Source organism: Toxorhynchites rutilus, chromosome 2 (genome assembly GCF_029784135.1).
Source record: "Toxorhynchites rutilus septentrionalis strain SRP chromosome 2, ASM2978413v1, whole genome shotgun sequence".
In the NCBI taxonomy this organism is placed as follows: domain Eukaryota; kingdom Metazoa; phylum Arthropoda; class Insecta; order Diptera; family Culicidae; genus Toxorhynchites; species Toxorhynchites rutilus.
Window position 1 is genome coordinate 69499138 of NC_073745.1, and position 20554 is coordinate 69519691.

Here is a 20554-nt window from a genome sequence, read left to right on the forward strand (position 1 = left end):
AAGATCATCCGCCGAATCCGGCGGAAGAATATTCACCCAGCAATCTCATTAGAACCATTATTCCACGTACTGATTTCTTCCAAGTTCTCCACACACGAAATTCTATGGACTGCCATCACCGAAGGACAATGTCCTGGAAAAAAGGTAATGAAGATGCTCGAATTTCAAGCGACATAGCATGCGCTGCCATAACTTTTTCACAAATAGTGACGTCAGTCGTTGTGTTTATCTTCGATTGCCCACCGCATCCATGTGAAAATGCTATTTTCAGGAAGTGATTTATCAATTAAAAACGTACATTTTTGTAGAGCTGAATACGAGGCTAATACGACTGCTCTCTGGACCTTTTCACCACATGAATAATCGAAATAAGCCACGATATAATTGCCATTTGTGAAAAAACAACCAGTTGAATGATTTCATGAGAATTTGGCTCAAATTATCATGCAACCGTGAGTACTTTCAACATTGTTATGTTTCTTCCACATACATTCCATATTGAATGCAAATAATTATGACACGATATTTTACTTGCCAATACAGATACACTTCGCCTACTGCTCCACCTTTATATGTACTCATTGACCTAAGGTCATCACGGACAGAAATGCAATTTTCCGATAATATTTGCTGAATTAATTGATACTAACAAACATTCACAATTGAAAATGCTGAAATAAATGAAAAGACCTTCCGTCTTCCAAAGTAAACAAACTAGAATGCGCTGCGGAGGTCAGATGTATTGGTATTGATTCAGCAGAACAAAAATTTTCGTTATGGTTAACATTCGATTTTTCGAACACTCAATTTCCCCGGGCGTTTATTTTTCTGTAGAGGGCTCAGACATATGGTTTTTGCCCTCCATCACAATGTATGTTCTTCTATCGAAGGTATACTGTAGAGAAGTTCACATATTTTTGTATTTTATTGTTTTTTTTTTTCATTGAAATTGAAAACAACTTCCAGACATACTTCCTTTAAATCGAATTTACTGCCCAATAAAGTTACACAAAAATGAATGAAATTCATGGTAAGTGGTAGCTAATAAATTAAACTATCTTTTGGTGCAAAATAGTATCATTTGGTAGATTTCCAAAGGCACGAAAAATTATCAAAGTTACTGTTCGATTTTCCGAACGCTTGGCACAAAATGGGTTAATGAAATACATTGAGCATATAAACAACCGTTCAAATAGTTTCATTCATTCTTCTTTATCGATCAGATTCGATGAATTTTATAGATCGTAAAAACATTCAAACGCACTTACTTAATATATCAGTTATGTTTTATTTAACACCCAACATATTCATTAGGAAAAAATTATATGGCAGAACAACGTTTGCCGGTTCAGCAAGTGAGTTTATAAAATAATAGAATCACAAATAGAAAGCAATCGATTTGTGAAATATATCATTACTAATAACTGTTCCACATTGAGTTGATTTTTATCAATATTATTATCTTCAGTTCTCACCACAAGTTCCTGCAAAAATGTGTTTAAAAGTAAAATGATCATATGTGAATGGAATTTTCGTGTATTTAATTATCTAGTTGAAAAGTATGTTTTGAAAATGCTTAAATTCATTTTAAATCTATCTTGGATCATAAGCGGGAGGCAACGTTTCCTTCCAGAATAGCTGGCGCGATGTTATTAGTAAACCAATGGTTCTTTTAGCTCGTATTTCTCTCAATGGATCGAAATAATTGAAATGGATAATTCGATTTTGATTTGGTTTCTTAAAGTATTAAGACAATTTTTTTTTGACACCAAATGATGCCACCCAAATTCGTTTACTCACAGACTGTGTGTGTCTCTGTAATTTTGCTATTGTGTAACTTTGGGCGTTATTAGAAAAAGATGTAATTGAATCAATAAAACTCCAGAAAACATTTTTTTCTTTAACTTCATTCAGTTTTAATGTTCATTTCATTCAGCCACCTCATTGATTCTCGGTCTGTCAAACCGTATGCGCGAGTATAGGAGGGTTAAGAGTGTTAAAACGTTTGTATGTATGGAGCAAAGCTATCATTTTCTCAAACTGAATGTCAGCTTGGAATTGTACCCAAAAAAAAATGCAAACAATACCAAACAGTATGGTATAGGTGTTCCGTGGCGAAAAGGTTTTTTTTATCTCATTTATTTATTTATTAGGCTCATTAGCATTTTAACTGTAACAGAGCCGGGTTTTAATCATGTACATGTACATATGTTTATGTTTCTATAAATTGTAAATTACACAGTAGTTAGTAGTAGCCATTTAGGCGTTAAGTTTTCTGTTCCATTACATTATGGTAAATTACACAGTAGTAGCCAATTAGGCGTAAGGGTATTCTTTCTGTTCATCCATTGTTCAGCAGACCGAACAGCGGAGACAGTTGATATTGATCATTGTTGAGTTATTTATAGAACAGCAGCCCGATGTGTCTTGCAGAGCCGATGTGTCTTGCAGAGCCAGAGTTGTATGGATGAATCGATCTTGTTTCGACCGTGGATCGATCTCCATCGCTGATGATGGTTGCGTGGACGTAGTTATTCTATATCAACACAAAGATGGTCAATTGAGGGCCCTGAGTTTGAACTCACGATCGATCGCTTGGTAAGTGAACGCGTAACCAAGTGGCTACGAAGACCCCCGAGGCGAAAAGGTTAACGCAGGCTTTTTTCGCAAAGAGACTATCATTTTGCTCTCCTATACTGCTCTCATATTACTGTGACATATACTCGCCCCTCGCTTGGGTAAATGCTGTATCTGTATGGTGGATATTACATTTAATGATACTTTTAAGCTCATTAAAAGCGATTTATGAGGATGTCAAAAAATATGTTAGAACTTAATTTTGGATGTAGAACAACTCATGAAAAGAGCCACGTTGTGATTCAAGAAAAAAGCAAATAATTGTTAACATTCATTTGAGGGTTTATTTTTAGACCATTTTAATTTCATATTTCGAATAAAAAATGAATCTCCAAAATGAAACACGTGTTCCGCGGGGATCCCATTCCAAATAATTGATAAACTTGCCCAGTTGGGCATAAACGCCCCCACCATTGAACGATATTCCCGCAGTCGATCGGCCAACCAGTCAGTCAGTCACTCTCTCCCACGTACACACAAACACACATACACACACACAAACACCCAGCCGAGTCGATAATAATGCCAAAGCAGATTCGCTCGATAAAAACCGTCACAAAATCGCAAATCATCAGCATCATCATTCCATTCTCGGGGCTCTGGTTGTTAATCGGAGGGGATACTTTTATGACGGCCGTGTAGATACCATCCTCGCCCCCACACCCCCACACTCGACCAACGTTTTATTGTTGTTGCTGTATATGGAAAAAGTTTTGATCCCGCTCGGGAAGCGGGCCGCAACGCAAAAAAAAAACACGAGCGAGATCCCGAACCGTTTAATCATAGTAAGGATGTCACTCGCGCAGCAGGGAATGGGATGGGGGGAGGAAGAGTGGGGGATCGGTCGGTCCTGAATGCGAAGGCGGGGCTGGGAAAAAGCGCTGAGTTCGGCGGGTGGTTGTCCTGCATTGATTGATGAAGCATTTCAATTTTTCAAACATTCCGGAGGATTGCACGATATCGAGGATGTAAAATCTGATCTCCTGGGACAGAAGAAACAGGAAGGCAGGCAGGGAAAGCGGCGGCGGCGGTTGCTGCGGCGACCGGACAGACGGAAAAATCAATATTGTGCAGAGGACTCTGGCCCTGGTCGTGGGAGTGGGAGTATAATTTTTGTTGGACATTCGCGAGATGGACCGAGGGAAGCCAATGGAGCGCTAGAACTCGAGTGGAATTTTAATCAAAACGAGTGTTGTTTCGACAGTTTTAGGCCGATAGAATTTCCGGCGAATTCCCGCTTTGATGTAATTATTGTTTACAATGTTTTCGAGTACGCGTGAGATTTGATGCCGCGGGGGTGTTTCACAGAGGTGTAAGTTGGGTAATAATAATGGGGGGAATTACAAATGTTTTGGCTTGCTGGATTGCCACGCTTCCGTGAATATTATTTCTGTAATTGGACAGCTGAAACTGTTACTTTTCCCTTTATTGATGTGTGTTTTTCATATGAAAATACAAACACTTTTCCCCGTTGGAAAAGTGAAAAAAAACATTTGCTCGTTTTTTCCACTGGGAAAACTCGGCAAGCTGCAAAAACACTACCAGATGAGTGACACTTGGCCACACGGAGACTCGAAATTCAATTGTGCGACGCTTCCAGTTCCACTTCCAGATCGGAGAGAATGAACAAAAAAAACGCAGAATCGAACGAGGGAAATAATTTATTTCACTTTGAAGAAAATCCATTTTTCGCTGTTTTTTTGTTTGTTTGTGGGATAAAAAGTTTTTGTTTCCAATAAATAATTGATGTGAAAGCAGCAGTACCGAAACAACAAACACAACAAAAAAAGGATCGATTTGTGATTGCTTTGTGCTATCCGTTGTCCCCCCAGTGTGGATCAAAGGAAGTCAGCTTCCGAGTTCTGTGTGGATTTTGTCATTAACAATTCATACGGTTTTCGGGTCAGACTGCTGCTCAAAGATCAAAGTGATTATTTATGGAAGAATGGGCACCCCGGTGACGACGCAACTCATTCAGGTGCTACACGTGGGATCGGGTATGTATATGGTATCTCCAGAAGCCAAAGGGGGAGGCGATAAAATGCACAACCAAAAGACAGCCGGCTTTATTTTCGGCGCCCAGGATCACGGCTTACGAAGCAGCAGCAGAGACAGCATTTCACCGCCACCCGCAAAGAGGCCAATCGGCAAAACACTCAACCCGATGATGTCAACCGAGTTCCCACATTCAACGCAAGTTTAACCAAACAATAAGAGCGTCGTCATCGTCGTCGTGCATAGGAAGCAATTAATGGGACCCATCTCTTCCCCGGGAGTCAAGTGTTCTTACCTTGTGTCGAGAGCGTTGGTGGTGGTATAGAGAGATATGAAAAGGCAAAACGGCGCCAGGCGCCGCCGAATTTCTGTCAGTGACATAACCAGACCTCGCTCGGTCTTATTCCGGACGGTGGTGCAAGCACCCGACCCGCGCGTCAGGACCGGCAAAACTTATCTCGGGCGGTATCTTTCCGAGGAGTAGTTTCGTAGAATGGACAGCGCGATAATGGGAGGAAGGAATGGAACCCGAACCAAAAAAAAAAAACTACAAAGGAATGCGAGTACGTGATAAGGGATAGTGAATGCCAGGAATGGATGGCGCATATGGAACCTCAGGTAGGTCCGGCCGCCACCGCAGGCCATCGCCAGAGTACAGGTTTTGTTCTCTTTTCGTTTTATTCGGTGCTGGTGATGATGATGATGATGACAACGCACACACAGACCGGAAGGTCGAGAAGCCATACTGCGCCTAATGGTCTTACCTGTTAGAACTGCTAGAATCGTCCGAATCTGCAACCTCTGAAGAGACATTTTGGTATTCCTGTGTGAGAAAGAGAGAGAGGGACAAAAAATTAGAGCAAGAATCGGTAAGAGGATGATGAGTCATGAGATATACAATATATGCTTCGTTTATTTTTATTTTTTGTAACGCATGCGGGTCTTCCGTGTAATTCGTAAAGCACTTCATAAAACGGTTCTTTCATCTCCTACACAACTTACCACTACCCAAGAGGGGATTCTAGCGTAGAAATCTTGTTTTTCAACGTTTCATCACTAAAACCTTCGGGGTACCATTGATCTTGGCTTTAGTCTGCATAATTTTGACAACGTTCAAGACTATGTTCCGGTTCATTCCCACTAGAATGCCGCTTTTGTATGTGTACTGTTTCTTAAGTGTGGAAGGTTAGTAAAAAAATTAAAAACAAAATTGTTCCGTATACACATATTCAGACAATGTGGCTACTGAAACAGTGGCCTATATTCCTGGCCAGTACTTTATTATGGAGTTTTTTTTAAATGTTTTTTTTAATGTAGTTTCCAGTGGCGTCTCGTCCATATGTGCACCTCGTGCACTGCACAACCTAATATTTAAAAAGAAAAAAATGGAACGCTCCTACTATGCTATGCACAGACTAGAGCCCATAAACGAAACGTCGGAAAGTATGAAAAACATACGGCTCTCCCAGTCCACGCACTGTGCAGAATTGCGTATATTGGTTTCTATTATGTACCATTTATTCTATGCTATCCCCAGTCAGTGCACATCGATTAGTGCACAGAAATTACGTATATCTACACACTGATTAATAAAATTGTGTTGAAACTTCGGGTAACTAAACTGCCAATGTGTTGGCAATGATTTCGTGCAGTGGACCCTGTGCACAAGAAAAGAGAATGGTGGTGGGTTGATTCAGATCTCTCCCTCGATTCTCTCGCAACCCGAGCTTAGACAACCAGATCCAGATCCACAATCGGCGCGCTTTGCGTAATGGCGGGTTTACATTAGGGAGATCTATAGCTATAGATGGATTTATTCACGTGAAAATAGGTGTAAACGGGTGAGAATAAATATGATACACTTATTCGAGGTATATATAACTTGAATAAATTCAGCATATGTAAACGCTTATGAATTTCTCACAGGTGAGAAATCACTGAAGTTGGATGCAGTTCTACTTCAGGTGAATAAATTCATCGAAAATATGAACATATTCATTATAGAAGTTCTCGCTAGTGTAAACGGTTGATGCGATTTCTATAAATCTCATCATATTTCTTCACATGAATATAGCACTAGTCTAAACCCACCCTAAGTGCTCCCGTGGCCGAGTGGTTAGCGTCATAACTAACATGCCGGGTGTTCGGGTTCGATTCCCGTTCTGGTTGGGGGAATTTTTCGTCAAAGAAATTTCCTCCGACTTGCACTGAGATCACGCGTATTCTAGAGCTTGCCACTCAGAATGCATTCAAGGCGTGTTATTTGGCATAAAAATCTCAACTAAGTACTAATAAAAAATGTAATACGCAAGTAATACTACGTTGAGACGGCGAAGTTCCTCTAGGAACGTTAGTGCCATTGAAGAAGAAGAAGAAACCCACCCTAAGATGCTTTTAGATAGCGGCTCTCTGAAAACTTGCTCGGCGCAGATGATTTATTATGTCATCGACATCAGTCTCTGTGCACTTTTTCGGTTAACAGATAGAGCGGCGCTCACACGCTCTAGTAAATTGCCAATGTATTAGCGTAGGGGTAGTGGGGGCAAATTGGTCATGGGGGGCAAAGTGGTCACCTGCTTGTTTGGTAGTATAACTATTAACTATAGCTGCCGTATTGATAGTCACCTCATGTTTGAAGAATTTAATGACCTTTGAGTCACCCTGTACTTCAGTAGAACTGCCGCATGTCAAAATGCAAACAAAAACAGAAACTTCTCTCTTGATAGCAATTCGGCCATAGTTGTGTGCGCATAGTATCTAAGGAATTTATCGTGAAATTTAGTTTATTCAATCTGATATGTTGGACAAATCATCAGTTTGGACTACAGTTCACATATTCTAGGAGAGGTGAACAGATATTTTGTTTAATCTCAGCAATTAATTAGCATAGTAATTACTTACTTTGATGTTTGGGGGCAAAGAGGTTATAGGTGAATAACAACTTACAATGTTCTGTTTATTAAAGCTTATATACCGCATCACATTTTGCTCTTGAAGAAGATCCTTTTGTGGCTTTGACCCTGGATAAATATGCCACTCCAACTAAACCAAGTCTCATTATGCGGAACGTTATGTGTTTCTTACTACGATTTTGTATGCATGAGAAAATTTAAATTTAGACTATAGGTGAATAGACCAAGCTTATTTCATACATGTACCTACTATATCAAATATGATTGGAACAAATTTGGACGAAAAAACGCATAAATCTATCCCATTTAGCTTGATATGTGCGAGTGACCACTTTGCCCCCACTAGGTGACCACTTTGCCTCCAAGCAAAAAATAAGTTCGATTTTTCACCTTTTTTTCTAATGATGAAAAGAGTACTATTTTGAATTTTTATAGTAAGAGCCGTTTGCTATCTTTAAGAACAATGAGTTGAACTATAATATTCTTCGAGAAACGAGAATTGAATCGGTGTGTGGACGCTGGAAATGGACATATTCTTTAGGGTGACCACTATGCCCCCACTTCTCCTATGTATCGTGCATATTTTGCTTTGCACATGAGGAGATCCACGCTTTAGATTCGCAGTCGGATTGGCGCACTCCAGATAACAAAATTTCATCCAGTTTTTTTTTTTCGGTGTGCCAATTGAGATTCGCGATAGATCATCACAAATCACACTGTTGGACGGTATGTTGTCGATGAGTTTTTGAAACAGCCGTTTGCGAAAAGAACTGTGATAGAGAAATAACTTTTTGCGAAAATGGATTTTCCGCGGCCAAAACTGGACAAGTTAAAAACGACTTGTGCTAGAAACGGTAAAATAGTTACACGGAACTTTGATGCTACAGCTCACGACGCGAAGAAGCTTTCTGGTTCAGGGACTAGAGTAAAGCTATTTTGTTGGCCTTGTTTGCTGTTACAGAGCCCAGCAGAAAACAGTGTAGAGATACTTTTATTTTTATTTTTTATTTTTATTAAAAAATACATTCATCTGACATAAGTCTCAATGAACTATACAGAGTAGGGTATGCAGATTTGATTCATCCATCTTTCGCTATCAATACTCATTCAGCTACCAAAGAGCACACCAACAACAGCATGACATGCCGCACGTTTGAGAAAATTTACATTGAAGATGCGTTAGATCATGTTAATGAAATCGTAAGAAACAAGCAAAATTCAATTGTGAAGAAAAACAGAGAAGGCATTAAAATTCTCATTGAATTAGTTTGTCTTCTCAGTTCACATGGGCGGAGCTTCCGAGGTCACGATGAAAGCATAACGTCTGTAAATAGAGGAAACTATAAGGACATGTGTAACTTTTTGGCTACGAAAGATATGTTGGTTTCCGTCTTCATAAATACCACGGTAGTATTTTCTGGAACATCAGAATAAATTCAGAATGAGTTTAGTTTACTGCATCAATTTGGCGTATCACCTGCTAAGCTGGTTGCGCAAAGCTCGAGTGATGTCAGGAGATAAAGGAGAAATCCAGGCGATCGCAAAGAAGTCGTTTCCAAACGCTAATCATATTCATTGTAAGACGCATGTTCTCAATATTATTTTTCTGCACTCTTGCACGAATAATTCAAAAACAAGGAAATGTTTTTGTTCCCTCTCTTCGTTGGCACCATTCTTTATCCAAAGCCCAAAGTGCGATTACGAGTTGAAGAAATGTATGCAGCAGAAGATCCCGAGCAGAGTCAAGTGGGCCTACAGCTCTAGGATGATCAACATAGTTGGAACATATAATAAAGAAATTTCTACTTGTCTGGAAGAAATGTATCTAGGTGACACAAAGTGGGATGGTGATACAATTTCACTCGCACCAGGGCTGCAAGGATACATGCTGGATTTTGATACACTACAACTACATACACTACAACAACGAGAACTCTAATTTTGACAAAGTGAAATTAGGGAATGAACTGCGAGTGTTCTATACGAAGCCAGAATTTGCCGAGAAGAAAATACCGGAGATTATAAAAACACTGATCGGTAGCAATCTTGACGATATTTTTCCGGAAATTGTTTTATTCGCAAAGCTAATACTAACGCTTCCTCTAACCACAGCATCGGTCGAACAAAGTTTTTTGATTGTTCGTAGACTGGAAACCTACTTAGGATCAACGATGGGAGAGGAGCGACTGAAAAAGCTTATGATTCTGGCTATTGAGAACAAATCGCTTCTTGAGCTTCAACATCAGGAGCAATTTACTGGAAAACCTTTTTACGGTTGATTTGCGATTTAAATTTCATTACCGTATCACCAGAAGAATTTTATTCAAAAAGATAATTTGTCTCGGAAAACAAGACCCTAATGTTACGTTTAAGAAACATTCTATCGCACTCCATTACGCATCTAAACTTATTTAATGTAATATTGAATTTATATACAATCTACTACGCACGATTATGAAAAATAGCTCAAAATAAGAATTAGACTCAGAAATGTTTGCAATATGAGGAAACACGAGATAGTTCAGTCAATCCACTAAAATTCTTAGATAAAAACAATATTTGAGCCCAAATCAGCCCGTTTCTTTTGCAATGTTGATCAGAAATGTATCAAATTTTGGGTTTCGCTGGTACACCGTGTAGGTGCACAACTGGTAAATTTGCTCACGAGACGCTACTGGTAGTTTCATTCTTTTCATATATGGATACTTCACTTGCCAAATCGTTTAACTCCATTTTTTGAATATTGTTAAATTTTAATATCAAAGCACTTGATTAGCTTCTACACATATTCATACATATTCAAAACAAATTTCTTTAATAATAAGTAATAACACCACTAAATGACGAAATCTTTTTAGCCATTGAATCTATATATTTATATAAAAATGAATTTCTGTCTGTCTATCTGTCTGTCTGTCTGATTTTTATGGACTCGGAAACTACAGAACCGATCAACATGAAAATTGGTATGTAGGGGTTTTTGGGGTCGGGGAAGGTTCTTATGATAGTTCGAGATCCCTCCCCCTCTCTAAGGGGGGGGGGGCTGTCATACAAATGAAACAAAATTTACTCATTACTCGAGTATCAATCAAGCAAATAAAACCAAATTAGGCATATGGAGGTTTTAGAGTGCAATAAATGATTCTATGGTGGTTAGATACCCCACCCCCTTTCTTAGAGAAGAGGCTGCCATACAAATGAAACACAAATTTCTGCATAACTCGAGAACTAATAAAGCAAATGGAGCCCAATTTGGGATGTGATGGTTTTTGGGTACGAGAAATGTTTCTATTATGGTATGACACCCCTCCCTTCTCTGGAATGGAGAGAAAATAAAGCACATATTTCAACCAAACATATTCCAACCAAACATGACAATTGAAATTTTTTTGGAAAACTCTGAAGGAAAATGGGAAAATTCAAAAAAATCAATTCGCATGTGTTCTAGAATTACATATTGTAGAGCGTTGTTAGTTCATTTGTTGTTTGCGGTAATGAAATTGATCATCGTTCGAAAGTGGAAATGGATTTTGATGTGATAAAACGCACTACTGTATCGTCTTCTATCTATATACAGCCATTCCATGCCAAACCGATATAGTGGTTCTCAGATTTTCGTCAAAAGTGGTAGTTTTGTTCTTTATCGCAAATTATTAGACCCGTATTTTTTAATTATTTTTTTTGTTAGGGTGACCATTTCCATTTTAGGGTGGTCCGAAAAATCATTTTTTTCGCATCCAAAAATGACATTTTTTAATTAATTCATAACTTTCGAACCGCTGGACCAATTCAGATGTTCGACATATTAAATTAAAGCCAATTAGCTGGTCTTTTTTGGAAAAATACTACGATTGCAGAGATTTTGAATTATTTTTTCGTTATAATTGATTGTATTTGTTTTTGTATAGTTTTCATGGTCTCGGGACCAAAGGCACTATATTTTTTTATATTAGACCGATTTTGATGATCGACATATCAAATTAAAGCCTACTAGCTAGCCTTTTTTGCAAAAATAACTCACTTGCCAATTTTTTTTCAATCTTAACATTTGAGACTTTCAGCCTCCTGGGCTGGTTCGTGTCAGCGCCAATTAATTGGATTATTGTCATATACATCCAGTCAAGTCGCATAGAAATATTGAACGAAAACTGAAAACATGTTAACTTTGAAAATTCATAACTTAAAAACGAATACTCTGGTATTCGGACATATTATGTGAAAAAAACCTCAGCTTTCAGGAAAAAATAATAAAAAATATGGCGCTTGTGGTCCCGAAACGATGTAAGCTATAAAAAAACAAATAATCAATAATTTCGAAAACAAAATCCATCTTATTCAAAGTGTAACATTTTTTTGAGACAAGACTAGCTCATTGGCTTTAACCTGATATGTCGATCATCTGAATCGGTCCAGTAGATCAAAAGTTATGATTTTTTGTGGTGGAAAAAATGGGAAAAATGATTTTTCGGACCATCGGTTAACTTTGAAAAATCATAACTCGAAAACGAAAAAAAAACGCCTCCCTGGTTTCGAGATATGTTATGTGAAAAATCATCAACTTTCCAGAAAAATTATAAAAACATATAGCACCTTTGGTCCCGAGACCATTAAAATTATAAAAAACAAATACAATCAGAAATAACGAAAACATAATTCAAATTTTCTGCAACTGTAGTGTTTTTCCAAAAAAGACCAGCTAATTGGCTTTAATTTAATATGTCGAACATCTGAATTGGTCTAGTGGTTCGAAAGCCTTAGCTTACCTTAGCTTAGCAATCATTTGTTTGTATTGATTAAATTTCCGAATTCAATTGAATTCAATATATTTGCTTTGCTCCCGTGGCCGAGTGGTTAGCGTCATAACTAACATGCCGGGGGTTCGGGTTCAATTCCCGTTCTGGTCGGGGGAATTTTTCGTCAAAGAAATTTCCTCCGACTTGCACTGTGATCACGCGTATTCTAGAGCTTGCCACTCAGAATGCATTCAAGGCGTGTTATTTGGCATAGAAATCTCAACTAAGTACTAATAAAAATGACGCAAGTAATACTACGTTGAGACGGCAAAGTTCCTCTAGGAACGTTAGTGCCATTGAAGAAGAAGAAGATATTTGCTTTGTGAGTAAAAAGTTTGTATAATGCCATGTAAAGTCAATTCATGCATTGTTATAGATTATGTTCTTCGTTACAAGTGAATTTAATGACAGTCTATGTTAGGGAAACACATTTCAGTCGAAACAAAAATGCCCCCGACATAGATGTATTTGCAAAGGTTTGGTTTGGTTTTTGATTATAGAGAATTTAAACTTTTTCAGTTCATTCATCTCTAGTCTTGAGAAAGGCTCTTGGAAAAACTTTACTCTACTCCTGCACTACACCGCACTCGATCCCTCGTCGCCCAGCTCGTCCAGCAACGATGTTATTCAGTCGGTGTCCACACAAAGAATGTTTTGATTTGCAATGCCAATTTCCTCACGCTCCAGGGATATGAAGTCTGTGTTAGGGAAACACATTTCAGTCGGAACGAAAATGCCTACGACTTGCATGATTTTGCAATGCCAATTTCCCCACCTTCTTTGTATTTAAAGTCTGTGTTAGGGAAACACATTTCAGTCGGGACAAAAATATCTCCTTCATGTAATTGCAATGCCGATTAATCCACCTTGGTTTTGAAGTCTGTGTTAGGGAACACATGTCGGTGAGAACAATAGTCCCCATACTTTAATGTATTTGCAATGCTGATTTCCCCGAGGCTGCTTGGTTTTCATGGCTGTGTTGGGGAAACCGTAAATCGGCCCAATCAAAACGAGATAGTTAGGGCGTTTAGATGACGCTTAACATTTTACAGTTATTCAATTGTTTATCTAATGAAAAATAACATTTTATTAATTGCGATAGAAGCGTATAAATATTTCCTATCAATTGATGCAAACATCTTTCCGATCCAGATAGAAATGTTCGAGTTATAAGCATTCGGAATCTTTCATTTTTTCCTGCATGTTCTGTGTTTAGGTTTTCATTTTACCCCTCTATACTCCGGTTAGACGTAGTCCCACGTCAGAATGCGAACAAATGGATTTTTCGGACCACCCTAAAATGAAAATCGTCACCCTAACAAAAAAAAATAAAAAAATACGGGTCTAATAATTTGCGATAAAGAACAAAACTACCACTTTTGACGAAAAACTGAGAACCACTATATCGGTTTGTCATGGAATGGCTGTATAAGAAAATGGATCGCCCAATGTGTTGATGAGAGCAAAACTCGAGAAAGGAATTCTCCGATTTAGGTCTGTATTCATTCTATCATATTCTCTGTATCAAACATTTATTCCATGTAACGGAGAAACATGTTATTTGCAAGTGGATGAAAAATCTTGCACGAGAATTGTGTCTGAAAATAATTTGATATTATAATGTCGAGTTTTGGTGGAAGTACTGAAATTTTATAGTAAACAATAATTTTAAAGTGTAGATTAGAAGATCAATCAATGAACAATTCTGCGATTGGACCCATGAACGTGCGTTTAGTATGAAAACGTGGATGTGATAACGAAAAATAAATTTTGGGCGGGACGAAGTTTGCCGGATCAGCTAGTGACATAATAAACCGTCAAAAACCCATATTTACAAGCCCTCCAGGTCGGTGTCACCGACCTATCTAATTCTAATTCTAATTCAAAATTTCAGATGTTTCTGCATAGTTTCTACATGAGAAATTCAATTTTGTTGCGGAATCAGAATTATTTTCAGTGTGTTTGGTTTTGAGTAAAACTTTTTTCATTGAAGACCAAAGTTTCCATTTCCAAAATCCATGGGTTGAAGAAGGAGCTCTTGCGTCTCATACCCGTGGGTTGTTGTATGTCTGATGGCTTTGAAACCGTAAAAAAAAGTCTCCTGTTTTTAAAAATTGAACAACCTGCAGCTTCAAATTTTGTTTCCACAATTTACTATAACGCGGCGTTTGACTGAAGTGAAGTGCTAGATATTCCTGGGATGATCGAAAATGATTAGTATCAAACCATATGTCAAACCGAATCAGAGCAAATTTCTCCACCGGAAAGGGTGCCATTTGCGCCGCTGCCTTCAAAACCGAACCATGTCTCACGTCAATCACCGCGACCCGTGTTCCAATCCGGATCAATTTACACACCAATCAGCACTCACTTAACCTTTTCGCCACCAAACGCCAGCTTTACACCACAGAACACACCGCTTCAGACGCGTTCCGCCGAAACACGTAACCGTATTTGTTTCGCAAAGTCGTTTATCTCCGGCTAGTTAAATCTCCTCCCCACCCCCCCCCCCCCTTCACTCCATGTAGCAAGTAACCTGAGTCAACCCCGACCCAGCAAGGTGCAACCCAAGACGAGGGCTGGGGGAAGGGGCTCACACAATCATTTGGACATCTTTTGCGCCAAACCTTCGGAACTTCGTCGTCGTTGTCGTAGGATGTAGGCTGTCCCGCAATCACAGATGATCAAAAGAGCGCTGCAACTTTTGACAGGGTTCTCGTTACATCGAAAACAAAGCCCCGCGGCGGGCTCGGGGCTCGGGGATGAGGAGGAAGAAGAAAACGCAGAAACGCCGAGAGAAACACACAACAAAAAGTATCATTTCCCGTGTCGCCCTCGAAATTTCCCAACAAAGTGCGCGCGCGAAGAAAAATGATACCTGCGGTAAAGTTTTTTATTTCAATTTGATTGGGACCGCGTTGTTATGAAGGAAACGAAAATCCATCTCACCGTCAAATTGAGTGACTGAGCGACTAAACGCGCCAGGAAGGGGGGCGGAGGAGACGCGCGGACGCCGATGCGATTGATTTACACAAAAAGCTATCCAGTAACGAGTTTTCGATGGCATTGCGTCAAACGGTTGAGTAATGAAGAAATAAAATAAGGTTGATCTGGTTGTGTTTATTTTTCTACCCGCTTTTTTCCGGAAGGCGAAGCTGAAGTGGGATTAAAGATATTTTTCGGATGATCAATTGAAAAATTGAGTGTGGTTTTAGGTGTTCCCGTGCAATGAATCACTCCACGGACTGTTGGATATCCGGTGGTGAAATAGTGAAATATGAAGCCCCACTTATGTTTTACATTTCGCAGAAGTTCGTCGTCTGTATCACATTTCGTTGATTTCCTCCATCCTCTGTCTGTTTTTAAATTATCTCTCGCCCAATGCAGTAAATTTACTCAACAGATAAAAATCAACAATTTTGGCAAAAGCCAAGGAAGCTATCAGCAAACACTCAATCAATGAACAAAAAATGGAACCCGGGGATCGCAAAACGGATTCTTCCTGCTTTCGTCCGCAAAATGCTAAGGCACACACACTCAAGCAAAAGATGTTAACTAATTTATTATATGAGCCTCGAGCCCGTTGTAAACTTGTTAAATTATGTTGAGTGTGTAATTTTTGGTGCGACAAGTTGGGAGAGCAGAGCGGAGAACGGGCGGCCATATTTCAGAGCTGATTTGACAGGAAAAGCGAAAAGCGAAAAAGGGGGATTTTCTGGCGATCTGTTGTCTGTTTCATCCTGGAGGATATGTGTCGTCCCCGGTTTTCTAACATGGAACCCGAACCGCCCACGTATTCGCCGCTCAACACGTTGCCGATGGCAACGGAGGGGCAAAGAGGGATACATGGGTGGTGAGACGGGAGAAAATTTCGGCGCTTCGAGCGAATATGTGTGTGACGAGAGGAAACTTTCACAATCGGGGTGATTATGGGTTGAGAATGGGTTATTTTATATTAAGTGTTGTCATCATCAGTTAACTCGTATTGGATCATAGGAAAAACATAATGTGAATGTACGACATTGACATCGATGTTCAATATTTATTCATATGACCGCTGATAAAACACCTGGCGCGAACGGACGTTATACACAAAACAAAACTCATTCGTCAAATTCGCAGCTTTCAGAAAAAGAATATTTTGAATCGGTTCAAAAATTGTTAACGTAGGATCACGATTAACGGGAACGCATGAGGTGTAAATGAAAAATCTAAAAAACTGAACACGTAACAAATAATGAAAGATTTGGAGCGCGTATAACTCGACCATTTATTGATAAATCGTAAAGATGTTTGCATCAATCGATTGGAAATATTTCTACGCATCTATTACAATAAAGAAAAATATGTGTTTCAAAAACAAACAATTGAATAATTGTGAAATGTCAGGCATTATCTAAACGCGCTAAATCCCATGTAGCTATTCACCATGCATATCCTTCCATCTAAGGGAAATGAGAGGAAAAGAGCCACCATATAGATATTCGGCTCTCTCTATTCAACTTTAGTCTCTCACAGAGAGATGTTTTTTTTCATTATTCGATTATGGATTACCCATTTGGGCATTTTACAATAATTGGTTCTTCCGAATACATGTCAAATAAGCGGATATTTTTTTAACAGACATTGATAATGGAAAAATTGTTTCATGATTTTAAAAGTTATATTGACTTATAGTCAAAAAAAATTAATTATCAAAGTACAAAATAATAGTTCTTGAATGATCTCGCATTGTAGTATGTTGATAAATTCACCGATTCAAGATTTTTGCGGGCGATTGACAAAAAGGTACGCTATGAAATTATAATTACTCAAAACCAATCCAAAAGGAGTATGATTATAAAATCATTGACCACTAGTAAAGTCGATTCGCCTTGGCACTCTACATAGTTAATGGTGAAATCTCATAACAGTTCCGCTGAAAAGTTCATAAGGTGGACGTCTGGATGGTGCCTCTTGCAAAAATCTACTTGGCTATCACAAAGCACCATACGTGTCAAAATTTGGCAGCAATCGGTCGATTGGTTCGTGAGTTACAGCATTGAGAGTGAAGCAACTTTTATTATTGTGAAAAAAATGGAAAAATCACAAATCAATGAAAAAGATGGCAAAATTCCATGAATTGGGCTTGGAATTGCTTCAGCATCCACCGTATTCTCCAGATCTGGCCCCCAGCGACTATTTTCTGTTCGCAGACCTAAAGTGAATGCTAGCTGGCCTGAAATTCAAGACCGATGATGAAGTGATTACCGAAACTGAGGCCTATTTTGAAAAAACTGAAAGAGTACTATAAAAATGGTATTGAAAACCTGCAAGATCATTATAATCGCTGTATCGCCCTCGAAGGCAATTATGTTGAATAGTAAAATTGAATTTTACAAAAAGAAAAATATTTACTGTGTTACTTTATAATCTTTTCAGCCGAACAGTTATAACATAAACATTCTTTTTTTCTGAGAGTCGTGCGAAGAGCCGATCAAAAATTCCTAGTGGAATATAAAATTGTGGTCATTTGTGGATTCTATCAACATTGTCGCTTGGTCGCGTGGCCCAACCGACTGTCGATGTTAGACATTCGCTGTTGATTAAAAGAATCACAGCCCAACTCTTAACTTAAAAATGTATTAAATTTGAAATTGTTTCCTGGTTTTATTAATCGCTGTAATCGCTCCTAATTATTCGATGAATTCATATTTGAAAGTTGTATTATTCGAGCCAAAATTACTCTATTACTTTTGCAGATATTTGATCATTTGAAATAATCGAACGAACAGTAGTTTCAGTTTTCCTGTCACATCCCGAACGAAAATATACAGCGCATGTGTTTCATGCCACCGTTTACCAAGCAGAAATAGCAAATTTATCAATTCTTTTCAGAATTATTTTTCTAACAATGATCCCACTGGGGACTTTGAGTTTAAGCAGGATGTTTTCTTGGAAGAAACGTGAGCCTACGCTCTCGTGCTGTGTATCCAGAGGCGACGCGTGACCAACAGAGCTACCTGTTCAATTCCATTTGCAACATGAAAACCACAACAACAACAGTTACGGTAACAGATTTTAATATTTTTATTTATCAACATTTATATATACAGTAAAACCAATTTTTGTGCGGTTTTTTATGCGAACTTTTTTTGTGTGACTTTTTTGTGCGGTCTGTGAAAAAAATGAAGTCAGAAATGACTGTGTCAGCTAATTTCCATTCTCATGTTTTATTTTGTTTGTTTTAAGGTGTCAGTAGGAGCTCATTGAAAGGAGCAAATAATTGATTTTATGATCTGCGCAAGTGAGTAGACGTTTATGAAAGTGAAAAAAGGAAATCGAATGTTGATCACGAATGGAATCATTAGGATTTGGGTTATTTTTTTAATGAAACTTTTTTTATGCAGTCCTTATCCACAAAATAACAAAAAGGTATTTTTTCAAATTGTTTAGCGAACACGATTTTTTTGTGCGGTACCTATCACCCGCACAAAAACAGGTTTGCCTGTATAACATTGATAGGTGCATAATTTAAATCAACTATTTTTGCAAACATTTGGTATTTTGGTCTTCACAAATTGCTTCAATGTCTCGCTACGTTTTGACGACTTCGAGAAAAATGCGCAAGATTTGATATCTTATTGAAAAACCTCGACGTTTTCTTGTTGATTATGCACGAGTGAAGCAAAACCAAGTTCAATACGTGTGTGTGACAGTGAATAACCATTGTTTCACCAATGTTTGCACACCAGATTTATCTCCGGACTATACAGCAGCGTCATCATAACTCTGGGCCACAATTTTGTCAGTATTAAGACCAAAGTACACAGCTATTTCATCCACATGTCCGGCAAATGCAGCGAAGGTTTTGAAACGTAAGCAGACAGTACCGGGTTCAAGTTGTCGAATGAACAAAATCGATAAAAATGCTCGAATTGAAACCACACATCAACGAAAGAATACCACCACATCCATAGAAATCATGAATGAATTTGTTGTTTTTTTTTTGTTTGCATCACGCTCGCTTGTGGTGTTTGATGCTGTGTATTCTCGCGGTCTCGTGCCCTCTCTCAAATTTTAATGACGTCAGGAGTAGGAAGAGAAACAGAAAATGAAACGATGACAACCACGAACAAACTCTAACCTAAAACGTCATTTTTACACAAAGCGGCGTATAAGTAGTAGTAATCGTTTCATTCGTAGTTGACTGTGTTTCCACTGTGTTTGGATGACGGCGAGTTCAGATGAATAGTTTGAACCCGGTAGTCATTTCTGCTTATTTTGTAGCGTTGAGGCTGTGTTGCGTGCAGATTGGGGGTGTAATCAAGTGTAACTATCGATTATATTCTTCACGGTGGATTTGAGTTCCACCTAAACTAAAATAAAATAAGGATATTCGGGATAATATGGGAATCACAAAAAAATTACCTTCGATAATTCCTCATCCATGTTACATGTGAAATAATATTCATTTTATTCAGAGATTGTCTACCTGTCTTATGAACAGTTAGAACAGGCGGACGAGACGCTTCTGTGTGTATCCAACACACACAGTGATACAATTTTGTTCGGTTGAGGCACCGCGTCGATTTTCATGCCGTCTGGTGGAGAGTGCTTCTGTATTAGAAGTATCCCCATTATATATAGTATAATAGTTATCTCGATTTTTCATTCGGAATTTGTTGCGAAATGTTGATTTGAACGATACTATACTCTATGGAAAATATTAGCACATTCGGATATCAATAATAAGTGTTTCAGACGTTAAAATTTCAGTTTTTTAAAAACGAAAGATCACCGAAAATCGGGGTTTTCAAAAAAAATTGTTGGTGCTAAATTTATTAAAATTGTATTACTCTTCGAGATTTACTGTTATCCTGAAAAAAAATTGTCAAAAAAAAAATTTTTTTGCGCTATTATTTTGCATAGGATATATTATCGTGCAAGTCAACATTTCGCAACAAGTTTCGAATGAAAAATCGAGATAAAGATTTTTATTGGCACTTAAAACCATACGTTTCATCTCGTATTCCAAAAAGTCCCAGAGTGTCGATTTTTGACAATTTTTTTTCTAGATGACACTAGATCTTGACGTTTCATGCAATTTTAAGACATTTGGCATCAAAAAAAATTTAAAAAAATTTCGTAAACCCCGATTTCCCCGATATATATATATATATATATATATATATATATATATATATATATATATATATATATATATATATATATATA

At 38.2% G+C, this 20554-nt stretch overlaps 1 protein-coding gene across 7 annotated transcripts in view; it reads right to left on the bottom strand.

Annotated features, from left to right (window-relative positions):
- The window catches only part of LOC129764239 (nephrin), a 629638-nt gene that overhangs the window by 593318 nt on the left and 15766 nt on the right, over positions 1-20554 (bottom strand). For all 7 annotated transcript variants that reach the window (XM_055763127.1, XM_055763125.1, XM_055763126.1 and 4 more), the window contains exon 2: positions 5397-5455. In XM_055763127.1, the coding sequence (XP_055619102.1) occupies positions 5397-5445 (49 nt within the window). In that variant the 5' untranslated portion in view covers positions 5446-5455. The remainder of the gene's footprint in view (positions 1-5396; positions 5456-20554) is intronic.